Source organism: Pteronotus mesoamericanus, unplaced genomic scaffold (assembly GCF_021234165.1).
Source record: "Pteronotus mesoamericanus isolate MK-2021 breed Mesoamerican mustached bat unplaced genomic scaffold, CSHL_Meso_final scaffold_651, whole genome shotgun sequence".
Lineage (NCBI taxonomy): Eukaryota > Metazoa > Chordata > Mammalia > Chiroptera > Mormoopidae > Pteronotus > Pteronotus mesoamericanus.
In genome coordinates, this window is record NW_026555325.1 from 15,950,376 (window position 1) to 15,967,964 (window position 17,589).

Genomic DNA, 17,589 nt, shown 5'->3' on the forward strand with positions numbered 1-17,589 from the left:
CTATAAGCAAACATACGGCAGAAGAAATTTAAGGCACTATAAACAGCTAAAGTATTAAAGGACATTAAAGTAATCCCTAATATTCACTAAGTACCTTCTAAGTCCAAAAGGTCTTGGGAGTCTGGTTTTGAATCAGTTGGATCTATACTCTGAAGTACCTGAAGGGCTCTATCCATCTTCTCCTAAAAAAATGGTAAGACACTTTAAAAACTCACTAGAGTTTTAATTTCAATGAATATAGAAATTACACTTTCCAAGCATTTAAAGATAGTATATTATAAAGTCTCAATAATTTAACTATTAAGCAAAAGAAGGACTCTACCTCATCTATATATACAGGCTCAGGCTCTGATTTCTTAATTTCTTCCTCCTCATCATCAATCACATTCAAATTGTCCACAGCTGCTATAAAAACAAAGTAAACTTTAAATTCCTCAGCATTTCCTTTGATATTTTAGTCACTAATTTCTAAATAGTCCGTGAGCATCCATAAGAAAAAAAGGAAACCCTTTAAATATTATAGTCATCACATTTCATAATCAATAACATTACATAAGTTCAACCATTCATGCCACAAATATTCATTTAGCCCTGACAATGTGCCAAGCACTGTTCTACACATTGGAAATAGACCAGTGAGTAAAACAGACAAGAACACCTGCCCTGATAGAACTTACATTCTGATGGAACAAGCAAGCAATGTTAATGAGAAGTTATTACAGGCATTTTCTGGAAAAGGGAGTATTTCCATTAGGGTGAAAAAAATATAGAAGAGAATAGAGTATTATCTAGTTAGCTAATTCCAGTTATGTCTGAGTTCCTTCTACAGTCTTTCCCTTGCTATAAAAATGTATTTTCTATATGAAGAAAAAATAGAGTTGATTGAAACTGAACTTTGATAGTAGGTAAAGCAACACAAAAGAAGTTTCACATAGAGAAGGCTGAAATCTATTTTCTAAGTGCTACTTGCTCATCCAGAAAAATTCTTTGTCCCCTAAATAAGAGCATGGGAGACTCTAATATTGTCAGAATAAAGCTTCCTTTAGTCCACAACTTAAGAGTTTCCAAAAATAAAACACTGGCTATGTTTAAAAATCCATTTCAAAGGATCTGGATAATTGGTCATTAGCATGATTATGGAGGAAAATGATAGACTGTTATATCAGGTTATTGTTAGCAAACGCCTATTTGAGCATGCCTGTATGCCCAGCTTTGTGCCATGCATTGTGTGTGAGTTAAAAAGAACTGTAAGCACTGACTGTTCACTTTAAAGCAGTTCATTTTATGTTATATTAATCTTACCTCAATAAAAAAGAAGATTGTTAGGCTAGCAGCTCCCCTCAAAAAGCTTATAGTTATGGTCTGATCAAGACAAAGACTAACCTTCACTCCCCCAACAGTATTTCCCAAGTTTCTGTTTCATTCTGGCTATACAGGTAATACACCAAACACCTGAAAGTTAAGGGCCAAACTGCCTTCTATAGCAAATATCAATGCCTGGAACTGATGGAGACAAGGTGGGTGCTGGCTTCTTGGGGGAGGCAGAACTGTTCTGGCCATGAAAGAGTACTATGAATATAAGTAAAAGGAGGAAAAAAAGAGAAAAAGAGAGAGAGCTTTTATGCAGAAAGAATTAAAAAACAAAACAAAACAGGGAAACCAAGAAGTAACCCTGAGCATGGTATGGATGCTGGTCAATAAAGTATCCACCATGAAGCCAATGCTCTTCTTTTCTGCTATGACCACAAAAAAAAACAACAAACAAAACAAAACTAGGTGGAATTCATCAAGCCACTTAACAGAGTTAGTCACAAGATGGAAAAATACAGACTGGGATAGTTGGATGGATTCACAAGTGTCTAAACAATCATAAGATGCCTATTAATGTATCAAGTACCAGGCAGGAGGATGGTGTCTAGTGCTGCGTTGCTGGTTCCAAAAGGTGTCCTCTCCCAAATGTCATTACCAGAAACTTGTAAAAGACATAAATGGCAACTTCTGGTCAAGATGGAGGCATAGGTAAACACAGCTCTCCTCCTCCTCACACAACCAAATCAAAATTACAACTAAACTGAACAACCATCTCTCAGAAACCATCAGAAACCCAAAAACTATGGAATTAAAGAAAACATATCCATCCAGACTGGTAGGAGGAGCAGAGCTGTGGAATGGGCTAGTCCCATACCTACGCACAGTGGATAAAAATTGGGAGGGATATCTCGGGACTGAGGAGTCCCAGACCCATACCTGGCCTCCCAGCCCAGGGTTCCAGCGCCAGGAAGATAAGCTCCTTTAACTTCTGGTTGCAAAAACCAGCATGGAATGAGTTGGTGAAAGGAAACAGCTGGAGTCCCAAACAGTTCCTTTTAAAGAACCCACACATGGACTTACTCAAACTCACTCCCTCTGAGCTCCACCATTAGGGTAGCAGCTTGAAAGGCACCAGCGGCATAGAGAGAGGAACTGAGTGTTTGGAATCAAGATGAGAGCTAGGGGACAGCTTTCCCGCAGACAAAAAGACAGGAAGAGGCCACTGTCCCTTTTCTGATCCTGCCCCACACATAGCCACTGAGCTGGCAAGTGGGAGCTCTATCTGAGATTCCATCAACCTGGCTAACACTGTTTGCCCCACCCAAGAGATCTCCTGAGGCTCCATCCCACCCAAATTACAGGCCCACTCAAGCTGTTAACAGTGACTTTTCCACATGAATGGCTGGTCTTGTCTCATGCTTCACAACTTCCTGAATCTTCTCAAACAAGCAAAAGCCGACCTCAGTGAGCCCCCAGCTGCCATACCTCTTGCTGAGTGGGCCCAGGCCCAGCACTAGCAGCAGCCAGCCTAGATTCACAGCTTGTCTTTGCCTGGGAACCTCCAAGCGCAGCACGAGTAGCAGCCATCTCAGATTGCTTTATAGCTCAGGAAGAGTGGCCTCAGGCAGTACACAGGTGGGGGCTGACCTTGGCCTGCACCACCCAGGCAACCTAAAAGCTTGCACTCCCAGGGGACAGCTATAGACCAAATCAGAGGACCACCACCCTGCCCCTGCACAGCTGATCCTCCATGGAGGGTCATGGTTGGTGGTCAGTGGTCACAGCCAGTCCTAGAAGTTGACTGGCCTGAGTAAATCTCTCCCATTGACCTGCCAACAGTAATCAAGGCTCAACTATAAGAGAAGGGTGTATCAGCCCACACGAAGGGCGCACCTCAAATACCCAGCTTGGGTGACGGGGAGGCCATGTTACTGAACCCTATAGGACATCCACTACATTAGGCCATGCTACCAAGACAGGGAGTCATAGCAGCTCCACCTAATACACAGAAAGAAACACAGGGAGACCACCAAAATGAGGAAACAAAGAAACATGGCCCAAGTGAAAGGACAGATTAAATCTCCAGAGAAAGAACTAAACAAAATGGCGATAAGCAATCTATCAGAAGCCAGAGTTCAAAACATTAGTTATATGGATGCTCAAGGAACTTAGTGAGGACCTCAACAGCATATGAAAGATTCAGTTAAAAAGGAAGGATACACTAACTGAATTAAAGAACAATTTACAGGGAAACAACAGTGGAATGGATGAAGCCAAGAATCAAATCAATGATTTGGAACATGGGAAAACAAAAAACCACCAATCAGAACCAGAAGAAAAAAGAATCCAAAAAAATGAGGGTAATATAAACTGCTTCTGGGACAACTTCAAGCATTTCAAAATTTGCATCATAGAGATGGCTAGAAGGAAAAGAAAAAGAGAAAAAAATTGGAAATCTATTTGAAAAAATGAAAGAAAACTCCCTTAATATGGTGAAGGGAAATAGACATGCAAGTCCAGGAAGCACAGAGTCCCAAACAAGGTGAATGCAAAGAGGCCCACTCCAAGACACATCATAATTAAAATGCCAAAGCTTAAAGATAAAGAGAGAATCTTAAATGCAGCAAGAGAAAAGCAGTTAGTTACCTACAGGGAAGTTCCCACTAGGTTGTCAGCAGATTTCTCCAAAGAAACTTTGCAAGTTAGAAGGGATTAGCAAGAACTATCCAAAGTCATGAAAAGCAAGGACCTACAGCTAATACTGCTCTACCCAGCAAAGCTATCATTTATAATTAGAGGGGAGATATAGAGCTTACCGGACAAGAAAAAACTAAAGGAGTCCTTCATCACCAAACCATTATTGTATGAAATGTTACAGGGACTTACTTAAGAAGAAGGAGATCAAAACTGTGAACGATAAAATGGCAATAAATACATATCTATCAACAATGGAATCTAAAAAACAAACTAAGCAAACAAGAACAAAGACAGAAGCATGGATAAGGAGAGCATTTTGATGGTTGCCAGATCAGAGCGGGGTATAGAGGAATGAGTGAAGAGGTGAAGGGATTAAGAAGTACAAATAGATAATTACAGAATAGCCATGGGGATGTAAAGTACAGTGTAGGAAATGGAGTAGCCAAAGAACTTATATACATGACCCATGGACATGGACAATGGTGTGGGGATTGCCTGAGGGAGTGGGGGGTGCTGAGTGGAAGGGAGAATGTGGGGAAAAAGTAGAACTGTAATAGAGTAATCAATAAAATTTTTAAAAATTAAGAAAATAAATTATACCAATTATTTTTTGGTCAGATTGGCAAAAAATATATTTTGTGTGTGCCACAGAATTTTAGTCATTAGTTTATGTGTGCTATGAGATTAAAAAGGTTGAAAATTACTGTTATATACAATGCATAGAGCTTTTGATTTAAGTCCTCTAGAACTGTAAGGATTATCACCAACATGTCCTGCAATGAGTCAGCATAAAGACAGACTGGCTAACTTCAGAATCCCAGCTCTATCACCCAGTAGCCACATAACCTCTCAGCCTGTTTCCTTACCTGTAAAATGGGGTAACAAAAGTACCTATTCTCACAGACTTGTGAGGATTATATAAATAGTGTAAGCAAAGGATTTAGTAAAATGCGTGATACATGACTGCTCAAACACCACCGAACTTTTATTTCTGATCACCACAATTACTTGTATTACTAGCTGTTCTTTACACTCAGCTCTGGTCACCTCCCTGCCTGCATAACAAATGGAAGCTTTCTCTGCATGGTTACAAATGGAAGCTTTCTCTGCATGGTTGACAGTATGTGAGGGGAACTGTCTGTAGCTACAAAACCAAGTGAGGGTACCTACTATCTTGATTACATTACTTTAATATTACCTGGAGTGCCCTAACATCAAATCAAGGTAGGGAGAAGTCTAAAACTTAGGAGTACTTCTAACCCTGCAACCATATTTGGCGCAGCATTTGTCAACCAGACTTTACCGGCACCACCCCTCCTTCCATACTGTGGTTCCGTGATGAATAAAACCAGTATTCTTTGTACTGATCAGACACAAATGGCCTCTTAAATCATAACTAGGTTGATTTAAATATTTACATGATCACAGATTATTTTATGCCTTATACGTGACTGTATGTTAACTGTCAAAGGATTTAAAATATTATGATAAGGAAATAATTCTTGGAATTGACCTGGATAAATTAACCCCTTAATCTCATTAAGAAGTAGGTTAAATTGTTGCCCATAAATGTTTTAAAACAGGAGTTAAATGCCAATTTACTTTATAGTCAAAATTAAACCATAAATTCAAGTGCAAAAAACTTTAATAAACTTAACCTCTTGTAAGATTTAACTTACCTGCCTCAGACTCCATGTTTAAATTAGTTGTTACAAAATTAGATGGGAAGAGTCCCACTCCTCTGTGATTTTCTCCTTTCCACCAGTTGGCGTCACTGAAAATACAGTGCAAAAATGTCATTTGTTCCTATACATTTTAGTGCATTTGTGTCAAGATGAATTAAAAATTAAATTTAGCCTACTTTGAAAAATACTAGTTCATATGCAACTATATTTAAAAGTGGTTCTTAAATTTAATAAAAGATATAGAAAAGCACAAATAAAACAAATCCATATTCCCATACTTATATTTAGAACCAATTAGCAATTGGTCACATTTTATTCTAGGCTTTCAAAATAATAAAAAGATTATAGATAACACTGAAGTCCCCTTTATCAACAACAGCACCTCCTGTGTAGCCTTCCTGCCAGTGTATTTTTTGTTTACAAGTATCTTTAAGCCTACTCTATAGATTTAGATGTTAATCATTATAGATCTTTTTAATTTTATGTTAATATTTTGAGGTCTCTGATTCAGAGGTTTATCCTTTTTAAATCAAAGTTCCATCACACAAATACAGCATATTTGATTTATCCATTCCTATATACATGGACATTTAGGAATTTCCAGTCTTTCACCATTATAAGGATTGGGATAATGATCACTCTAGATTCTGGGACACACGTGCAATAATTCTCTAGGTTTATATATAAACATGGACTTGCTGGGCCACAGGATATAAGCATTTCTCATTTTACTAGATATTGTCAAATGTTCCCTAAAGGGGTCATGGCAGTTCACTATCCTTCTTCCCTAAGCAGCCCTTCAGAATGTCATTTCCCCTCATGCGTGTTAACTGTCCAAACAACAGTGGGTATCAGACAGGAGAGAAATCATGTCTCATTGGCATTCCCGAGTATCCACATGATTGTCGGCCTTTCCGATCGCCTCTTCTGTAAACTGCCTTGTTCATGCCTTCTGTACATTTTTGACTCCCACTGGGTCTTTTGTCTTTTTTCATGGATCTATAGATGTTCTTTCCACATTCTGGATAGCAATTGTCTGTCTGAATTTCATTAAGAAAATACCTTTTCTCAAACTTGTCTTTTAACATGTTTAATGGGTTTTTTTAATTGTGTTTTTTGTTCCATGTTATCAAATTTAACAATCTCTTTTTTTTTACAACTTACACTTTTTTAAGAGAAATCTTTATCATTGAATTCTTAAATCTCTTCTATATATTTGTATTTAATAGCTTTAGTTTTCTTTTTTATTCCATTCTCACGTTTAGATCTTTTAATTCATCTGGAATGAAACTTTATGTACTGTGTAAATCTGAATCAAATTTTATTTGCATTGTATAAAGTGCCATTCACCTCAGCAAAATTTACTGAATAATGTCATTCATTTTTTACTGATTTATCATATCTTTCAAACAGCAAGCTGCTATCTGTTCATGAACCTATTTCTGGACTCTGTTCTGTTACTATAGTCTATATATTTTGTACTTGAACTTATTAATATGCCTTGATTCCTGGCAGGGCAAGGACCCTCCTGGCTGTTGTATACCTTCACATTTCTACATTAGTGTTAAAGTGTTTTCAAGTTCTCTATGAAAGAGAACTTGTGTTGGGATTTTAATTGGAATTACACTGAATTTATGCATTCATTGGGAAAAATTAAATCTATAATACTGTTTCTTTACCATGAAGCCAGTATCTCCCTCCATTTATATTTATGTAAATATCATAGTTATAGTCCTTTATATCTTTCAACAAATTCTATATAATTTTTTCCATAAAGGAAAAATACGCCTTTGTTAGGTTTATTTAGTTTTGATTATAATTTTTGAAACTATTGAGAATGACATGTTTTGCTCTTACATTTTCTAAGTAGTTGTGATTACAGTAAAGTATACCACTGATTTTATCTGTTGAGCTCGTATCCAACAACCTTGATGAATTCTCACCAGTTTTAATAGTTGTCCATTGATTCTCTTGAACAATGATTCATAAAGTTGTCTCTACAGACAATCATAAAATCTAGAAATAATGGTAAGTTTATATAAAATTTGACTTACTGAGCAGGCATTCTTAAAGATGAAACTTAAGGATTAATTAATTTCTATGATTCTGAAGCATTATTTCATTTAAAAAGTACAACAGGGAATTTACTAAGTCATAATTCACAGGCTGATGGTTCATCTCCTGAGAATAATGCTAGCCAGGATTTCTTTTTATATGTAAGTTATGCTTATTGAGAAGGAAATTTGAGACAAGAACTTGTTTAATCTTACAGGGCCCACTAATGCTTTGATTTTAATAAAATTTAGCTCTGATGTAAAAAAAAAAAAAAAAAGTGCTACAAAGAGCTATTACCCAAATTCTTAAAGCCTGAAAATAACTGATATATTGACAGTTCTAAGGTATCATATCTGTAGGATGAGACACTTTCCCTTATTCTCACATACTTTCCTAAGCTGAACTTTCCACTTTAAAAAGGAAAGTTGAACTTAAAGGAATTTTTAGATAAAACCAAAGAACACAAACCTGTGAAATTGATGCATGGATTTTACTTGAACCTATCAACAATTTTATCTGTAGTCTTCCTTAGTGGTTCTACTAATGTAGGATAATCCGCCCCCCGCCCCCCATCAACCACTACTGCAAACGCCTTGATGAAATACAGAAGTAGGCAAAACAACCAAATGCCATGTCAAAGCATGATGATTCCTTCCCATCCGTAATCCAGCTCTATATTCTCTCCATTGACAATCAGTTGATTCCATGGAATGTTAATGGCACAAAATATATAAATTCCTAAATTAAGGTAATTTGGCACTGTAGTTTCACAGAAACCATTTGAAAATTAAGGAAAATAACAGCATTTACAGATTTTTATGTTAAGAAAGAAAGTCAGTCACAGTTAAGTGAAAAATGATGCAAGTGTAAAAGACATAAACTTTACCTTCAACAAACTGACTGTTCAGCTACCCTTTACGAAAGCCCACCAAGGAGGGGATAGACGCTGGGTTACATAGCACTGAAGCAATTGAAGTTACATAGATAATTAAGACACAATTTCTGCCCTCAAGAAATTTAAACTTTAGTACCATATTTTTCAACCCTCCCTACCACCTAAGACATGTTACCTTGCTCTGTCTTCTGGGGTTTGTTTTCTCCTTCCCCTTTCCTCCCACCCAGGGAAGTGCTGACCCTCTTTAGAATCAATTCTTCTAGCAGGAGACATATGTGAAGAAGTAAGGACAATACAATATGAGAAATGCTATCGCTTATATTCAGGGAGCTATAGCAGCACCAAGATCGAACTCCTCATTTACAGGTAAAGGCAGAGAAGGGTTTAAAGGCTTCTAAGGGGATAAAAAATCTGACATGGGTTTTGAAGGTTAAGTAGGCACTCACCAGGAGGAAAAGGAAATGAGGGCTGTGGAAATAAAAATGCCCTTCTCCATTATGGATAAGCAAGAAAATAAAAAGTACAAAGAAATAAAATACTTTGCACACTGAGGTAAACAAAAAACAAAGTTATCTTGTCTCATTTTAGGTCTCAAAATAGACGAAAATCTAGTCTCTGACTTCTTAACCAAAATAACTGACTTGCTGACTTTTACAATGACAATGGCTGAAGACGGTGAGGCCTTTACTGATATGACAATCATGTGAGAAAAGTGCTATTTCTACAACAAACATACAAATAGTAAACCTGGAAACTTGGTAATGCTGTGGGGGTCTTTTCCTTAAATTATCTGTTTTATTTTTTAATTTGGGGAACAAATCCTTGGCCTGGACTCCCTTGCAAACCTTCGTTCCAAATAAAGTTCCTTTTCTTTTCTAAATGCACTTGCTTCTCTGACAGGGCTTTCTAGGCAGAGAGAACCAAATGTACAATGCCACAAAAGTCTAATCACAACATGACATTTCTGGAACTGCAAGAATTCCACTTAATTATTTGAAATGGCACATACAGAACAAACAAGGAGTGGTGAGATAAAGCTAAAAATGGAGAAAGTAAAAAGTTTTTTGGGTATACTGTTAATAAGAAATGCTTGCTTTTTCTATCAACTCCATGTTTCTTAAGTTGAAGTCCAAGAACACTGTATTTTCAAGGACTCCTTTCAAGTTCTACATGTGAAATTTTTAATTTTATATTTTCATTTTCACAGCAATGAAAATACAAGGAATACAGTCATATTCTGGATCATCTAGATGACCTCCATTTAACCTAACATTGCCACTTGACTTTAGTAACCAAGTTTGCTTTTCTGTTTAAAATCTCATAGTGATTACCAATCACCCAGAATGACAACATTTAACCTATACATGTTGATGAGCATGTCTATGGAAATTTTAAGACTGGGTGTCCTATCTTCAAACTGAGGGCAATCAACTTACACATTCCATCATATCGATGTTGCATTCTCTCAGTAATTACAAAGAAAAAAGTTCTCTTTTTTGCAGCAGTAAGTCTCAACTGAAAATTGCTTTGTATGCATCTAAGTTACTTAATGAATTTGTGCTTTAATTAGACACCAGTGAAAATAACACATGCAGCACCATAACATAACCCTTTACTCACTGCAAACCTGTAGCCTATTAACAGGTATATAATGCTGCACAAACACCAAGTGACATCAAGAGATACAACATGTATGAAGGATTCACACAGTTACTAAAGAAAAACTCAAGAGATTCAGTTGCCCTAACACAGGGTAATACAAACACCTGCTAGAGAGAGCAATGAAGTACCTGTGCCTTTTATCAGTATTTACCATGTGAACAGCAATTAATTTTAGAAAAATTTGTTACTAAAGTAATTCTCAAAACTTGAATCTCAGGGCAAAAACTAATCCATTTTAGTTCTGTTTCTATTTATTTTACAAATGTGTTTAAATTTATAGTTGCATAACAGTTAACAGAAGTGTAAGTGATTCTGTAAATATTCTAACTAAAACTACACTCAGAAGCCTGACCTGTCAGACTGTCAGTGTTCAAGGCCCACACTACCTCTTCACCTTCACATCTATTTACTCTCTTTCAGGGTCAGGTGCTCCATTACAAATGGTTATTTAGTAAAAAGCACAAAGCTTCTGTGAACATAGTGTTACCTTGACTGTCTAAGAGAGCTTTCTTTTCATATTCTAGGTTATTGCAAAATTCTTGCTGTCCTGTCAAAATCAATCAAAGTTCACCTGAAATGGACCCTGGACAGGCCTTCTTTCCCAGATGCTTGCACCATATGCTACTCTGCTCTCTTTGGATCCCAACATTACCTCTTTTATGGCATTCATATTCTGCATTTCACACAATTACCTATATAGTAATTTTAACTCCCATACTTTATTTTAGGTTTTAGAAGACAGAACTATGTCATTCACTTTTTATTATAAACAGAGCCTATTACATAACAGTTTCTCAATATTTACCACAGCTCAGTACAACCATTTTTGTGTATTTATCCATTTAAAAATATGCTATCTTTACTAAGCTATTTATAATGAATACCAGATACATCTGCAAGCTTTGTTCATGGCAACAAGCTGTTAGGTCTCGCTCTTGTTAAATTTCATCAACTTCGTCTAAAAGCAAAGTAAAGGCTGGAATTACACCCAATATAGATACATGTAGTCTTTATTACAACTTTAAATGATAGAGAAATTTTGAGGGAGAGTTGAGTAACAAATTAAGAATTACGGAGGAGCCGAGCATACCTTTCAGTTGCTTTGATCAAGATAATATAGCTGTATTTCTTGCTAAAGTTTATTTGTTAGTAATTTTGGTATACAAAATTGCCAAAGTAAATATTCAGATGACTGAATATTTATGTTTCCCGATTGTGATAATCAGTCATCTAATATATATTTTATCTAAGATAAAAAGTAAAACCAACTTCAAGATGACAATTAAGAAAATCACATTACCTAGTGTCTTTTATGTTTTGTTTTAGAAAACAAGTAATTAAGATATGAAAACGTTCTGTGATATATAAAGTCAAGGATATGGATATCCAGGATTTTAAATTAAGGATATTACCTTTAACTTTAAAGTATTCCAGAAATAAAGATTTAAAACATACCTGTCATCCAAAACAATAATAATTTCACCATGTTTAAAGGTAAGTTCATTGTCCTCAACGGCTTCAAAATCATATAAAGCTCTCACTTTCCTTGCAACTTTATTATTTAACTGAACATCTGCAGATGGATATAAGGACTTTGTTTCTGTGTGCTGCTGCTTCTGCTCTTGCAACGATAATTCAATAGCTAGTTTGAAAAATTAAAATGCAAAAAAAAGTAGCCAGAATTAATTGATTTTTTTAAAGTTTAAAAAGAGATGTTAATGTAATATTTAATGAGGATAAATCAAGTGAGTATTTTATTTGTCCACATAAACACTAAGCAGTTAACTTTCTAGAGGGGCAGAGAATCATGACACTTTTTAAAATAAAGTTTTTGCTCATTCCTGATTATAACAGTCTGTCATATACAGCAGCTATTATTTTTATAGCAAACAGATTGTGACATTTTAATATGAGTAGCTTTCCATATAGGACAAGCTGGGAACATATATTTCTGTGCTTGACTCATAACTTTGGCATTAAAGAAAAGGTGAAATGTAAGTTTTTCAAAGGTATGACTTTAAATATATATAATTGACAAAGATAATGAATTAATCTTGTTTTCTTGTCAATTGTTTTACTTAATTTTCAGACACTACTAGTGTCTATATGTGAGGTAAAATAGTAAAAGTATACCCAATTTTATTATAATTTTTATTGCAATAAATTGTTCTGTCAAGGGTGTTTCCAGTAACACTAAATTACACATTTGATGATTTACCTTTAGCTATGTCTTCATCTTCTTTGTTTTTGTTTGATGATGTACCATTCTTGGCAGCAGCTGAGACAGTCTGTAAATGTATAAGTAAAATAAACACAACTACCCTTTCAAAGAAAACACAAGCTCTATAATTACTCACACATCTAATTTAAAATAAAACTGGTAATAACTAATGAATTTCATTTAAAAGTGAAGTCCTTTACGATAAGTTTAAGTAGTTGTTTTCAAATATTAAAATAAAACATGAGAATTTTCAAGAAAACATTATAAACTCAAAAAAGACACGAACTGGCTTATACAGTACATAAATCTTAGTATCTGACACAGAAGTTGGCATACAGAAAGTACTTAAATAGGCATCTTCCCTGATTGCACTTCCTTATCTACATAGTCCAAGGTCTCTCAACTCAGTGAGAAACGCTATTTTGTTGCAGGCGTATAGTTATAAGGGAAGCGGCAGCAAAAAGCCATGATGACTTTTCTACTGAAGAGGAAGGAGGACAGAGACAACAAGGGGTGAAGACCAGGAATGCAAGTTAAGCCCTCTTTTACTACTCATTGTGTTTGAATGGTGGTGGCTCTTCAGGCATAGCAGAGGATTAAGGAAGGTCATGCTTAAATTTAAGGGCATGGAAGACAGAGATGCCCAGGATTCTGAATCATCAACCAGTTCTGTCACACAGATTTCTGAGAATGACATGCAGAAAGGACAGAGCAGGACAATGCTTGCTTTTTATTACTTAAAAGACTTCTATCCCCAAAATCTACCTAGAGTCCTTTGGCCTGGTCAGCTGTAAAGATTCTTTTTGTTTCTTTAGTCTAGAGTCTACAATAAAATTAAAACTCTCTCTCTCCCCCCTTCCCCCACCCCCCAGTCTCTTTCCCTAACCCATATAATGATATTAACTGGAGAGCAATAGAGGCTGAGAGCAAAACCTACGATACAATGTTTTTCCCTCACAGACCTAAACAGTCCACACAGTGATTCATGACATCTGCCTTCCACTCCATCATACTAAAGCTATCCCCTATCTCCCCAAATAAACTTCGTCTTATAGTTCCACCCGCCCTATATATAAACCATTCCTTGCAGGCATATTCATTCTTTAACAAACAGGTCTTAAGCTTTCTCTACCTCTTGAATACATTCCAATCCCAAAATTCTATGTCTTCACTTTCACCAGCCCAGTCTGTAGTTACCTCTCTATGCTAGCACTTGTACCCCTCATCCATATTTCTCACTTATAATTTACTTATTTTTCACATGTACATAGCTACCCTTCAAATTTACTATACATTTCTTGATCATAAGGCTCTCTCATCCACCTTTGCCTTCTGCATGACTCTAGAGTAGCATTAAACAGATTATTTATGGCTGAGTCACTTTGGAAAGTTCTGATATGTAGAAGAAATTAACTACAACTAGCATACCTGCTAAATATAAGACACTATGCCAGATAGGCACATGCAGAGTGGAGGTGGGTGATGATTAAAATACACCTGGCCCAGATTTTACGTAAGATACATACCCTCAAAATTGTAAGGGTCAACCATGGGTTTGAGTGAATCTCTTACCTGAGAACCTGCTGAAGGAAAAGTAATTCCTTCTTCTTTCATAGATTTAATAGTTGCAGATATTAAACTAAACTGGGGGTCCTTTTGAAATTCTTCTGACCACTCCACCATTAAAGATTTCAGTTTTTCACATACTTTAGGATGAGCCTTTTAAAGAAAAGGCAAAGAAAAAGAGCTGGTTAAAATAAGTACTTGAATTATTTAACAACAAAGAGAATTACCACCCAAATTTCCTTTAATGATATGAATGTCAACAGAAGTCCAACAATACCTAGCCTAGTCAAGTACTTGATAAATACCTATTTATTTTTAAGATATAATTATTTCTTGCAAAATTACCCTTTTTGAACATCAATTTCTACGTTTTAATATAATTACAAGCTTTTTATATTCAGAGGTTATTTCTTTAATGTTTTCTTATAAGCTGTTTATGTCAACTAAACTACAATTCTGGTATTTCTGCCACTAATAGCATGAGAATGGTGCTTCAGTTTCCATCTTAAAAGAAACAACATCCCTAGAGTGAAGACCCAGCTACCCTGCTTTAGGATAAAGGCCCGTTTTGCTCTCCATCTCTTATGGGAATCAGTATAAAACGGTGGTTATTTTGGACACTGGAGTTACAGAAACCTGCATCTGAACCAGAGCTATGCTACTTACTGGCTGGCATTAACTTGGACAAGTTACTTAACATCTAAACATCAATTTCTGCATCTATAAAATGACAAGAGAATCTAAGTGTTGTTAAGAGCATTAAACAAGAGAGTGTAAAATGCTTAAAGCAGTGACTGGTAACTAACCAGCAGTAAAGATTAGCTATTATCACTAGCATATATGCCTTGGGGAGGAAAACAGTTTTTGGTGCTACAAATAAAAACATCAAATTTTAGAACAGGAAGTTTTATTTCATTTCAAATTTGTCTAAAAATGATTTCATTTATAATACAACTTTATCAATGCTATATATATAGTTAAAAAGACATAGAGTACATATTTTTTAATAACATATTTCTTCTCTTTTAAAAATTTACCTTATTTTTTATCAGAGCACGTACTTCTGTTGCAAAATCACGGGAACATACTTCTAAATGAAATATCTTTCCACAGTTTGCCACACAAGCCCCAAGAAGCTATTAATTAAAATAAAAATCAATATACATATGTTGAGATATTAACTTACTAAAATAAATATACACTTAAAATTTGGATCAAATAATAACATGACTTTTACTTACAGTTAATGCCTGCAGAGCAACATGAGGAACCTTATGATGTACCCTTTTCATTATGGCTTTTAGGCAATCTTTTGCTCTAAGAAAAAAATGAAGAAGGTTAAGTAAATATTCAGAATTTCAAATCACATGTTAAAAATATGAGGTATATTACTACCAAGTAACTTTAAATCTAAAAATGAAATCCTGTAAACTTATTACCTAAAATAATTTTACACACTCTTTTGTTCATAGACTTGTAGAAGTTAAAAAAAAAAAAAGCAAATATTGCAAAGGTTGTATATTCCAAAATCAAGAGGTAAAAGGTCAGTCAAAATGAGAACTGTATCATATAAAAAAGGTGATTTCAAAAAAAGTCAGTTGAAACAAGAGAACTGTTATCATATAAAAAATATCTTTTCATTTGTTCAAGAGAGACTTAGCTTTTGGACAGCAAATTCTTATCTTTCGGGAAAAAAGAGCAGTATATATAGTCTTAAAAGGTTTAAGTATAAACATGCATGAATGTACTTTAGAAGTTGTAATGTTAAAACAAATGCTTTCTTCAGTCTTCTCAACTTCTAAAGTATAATCAGTTCAGCTTAATTGCTGCATCTCTCCCCCAAAGCACCTCTTTTTTATATTCACTTTTTTCATTATGACGTTACTATATTTACCTACTGATTACTGAAATGCTTTTCAGCATTATTATCTATTAAATTATTGTATTTATTTACCCTATTAAAAGACTCCCATAAATGTCTAAGTTACAAGAGAATTTCCTAAACGACTAGTCTATTCATTGTTAACATGTGTCTCTATTGTGCCAAGGCTTTATGTATTTTAACTTATCTCAGGTTTTCGGTTGAACTTTTTCCATTTGTTCTTTCAGAATAAGGTTATTCCCATAAATTGCACCACTACGATCTCTTTGTTTTTATTCCCCCCAAAGTAAAGAGTAACTTTTCAAATTTACATCAAGAAAAGAGACACAGGTTCTTATGTCCTTAGACACTTACTGAGGATGATAAGGCATCTTACCCGTTAGGAGTGCTTCCAACTTTGTCACATATGTCCATAATAAGGCTCCAATCTTCCGTAGTATTGTACTCATTTGTGGCTTTTTCTATAAGATATTAGCATACACAAAAATTAGGACACATCTTTTGTAACACTACGATAACAAGAAAGGCACAGAAGCAGCCCTACCTTTGCTTTTGCTAAATATAAAAGAACTATGAAAAAACTTCAGAAGAGAGAGTACTTTAGCTCATTTCAATTTTAAATTGTATAAATAAATGAATTAAATGTTCTACGTTACACCAATAAAATGTCTTATAAATTTAGTCAACAATAAATTAGAAACTATCAATAATGCTATCAAATTCTAATTTGGAAGAAAACCTTTAAAATGTGTTGTCATATAAGGAAATATGAATTAAACTATATACTGAGTCATTGCTTTTAAAAGCAAAAAGAAAAATAAGATTCTTAAAATATAAAAACTTCATACAATGGAATGTAAAAATGAGTCCTACAGAACTAAATGTACGAAAATGTGTAAATCTCAAAATACAATGATTTGTTTGGCTTATGCTGAGTTTAAAAAACTAATAGAATATGTAACATTTACATGAACCTTTTAAACAGCTTTACTGAAATATAATTCATGTTCCAATACAATGTGCCCACTTACAGTATACAACTCAATGTTTTTAGTATAGCGACTTGTGCAACCATCACTGCTATCTAATTTTAGAGAATTTTCATTAACCTAAAAAGAAACCTATACCCATTGGTAGTCACAGTCCATTCTCCCTCCATACTTTCTACCCTAGAAAACCACTAATCTACTTTGTGTCTCTATAGATTCCTATTCTGAACTTTTCATATAACTAGAATCAGGCAACATATGGTCTGTCGTCACTAGCTTCTTTTATTTAGTATAATGTTTTCAAGGTTCATCCATGCTGAAGCACGTATGAGTACTTCATTTCTTTTCATTGCTGAATTATTATTCCACTGTACAGATATAACTCATTTAATTTCTCCATCAGTTGATGAACATTTGGGTATTTCTTTTAACTTTTTGGTTAAATTAATAATGCAATGCTGTTACGAACACTTGTGTACAAATTTTTGTGTGAACATATGTTTTTATACCTCTTTGGTATATACCTAGGAGAACTGCTAGTCTCACAGCAATTTTTTTAGGATCTGGCAATTTCCGAAGCATCTGTACCATTTTACATTCCACCAGCAATATATGAATGTTTCATG

At 35.0% G+C, this 17,589-nt stretch overlaps 1 protein-coding gene across 3 annotated transcripts in view; it reads right to left on the bottom strand.

The window, feature by feature from the left end:
* STAM2 (signal transducing adaptor molecule 2) overlaps positions 1-17,589 on the bottom strand; it is a 44,354-nt gene that overhangs the window by 10,253 nt on the left and 16,512 nt on the right. The window contains exons 2-11 of one of the 3 annotated variants that reach the window (XM_054562689.1): positions 16,351-16,435; positions 15,334-15,409; positions 15,130-15,228; positions 14,099-14,245; positions 12,524-12,593; positions 11,761-11,947; positions 5,688-5,782; positions 4,198-4,218; positions 323-405; positions 95-182 (exon numbers count right to left, since the gene is read on the bottom strand). In XM_054562689.1, coding sequence (XP_054418664.1) covers positions 95-182; positions 323-405; positions 4,198-4,218; positions 5,688-5,782; positions 11,761-11,947; positions 12,524-12,593; positions 14,099-14,245; positions 15,130-15,228; positions 15,334-15,409; positions 16,351-16,435 — 951 coding nt within the window. The remainder of the gene's footprint in view (positions 1-94; positions 183-322; positions 406-4,197; positions 4,219-5,687; positions 5,783-11,760; positions 11,948-12,523; positions 12,594-14,098; positions 14,246-15,129; positions 15,229-15,333; positions 15,410-16,350; positions 16,436-17,589) is intronic. The other 2 variants (XM_054562691.1, XM_054562690.1) reach the window with 2 other exon arrangements.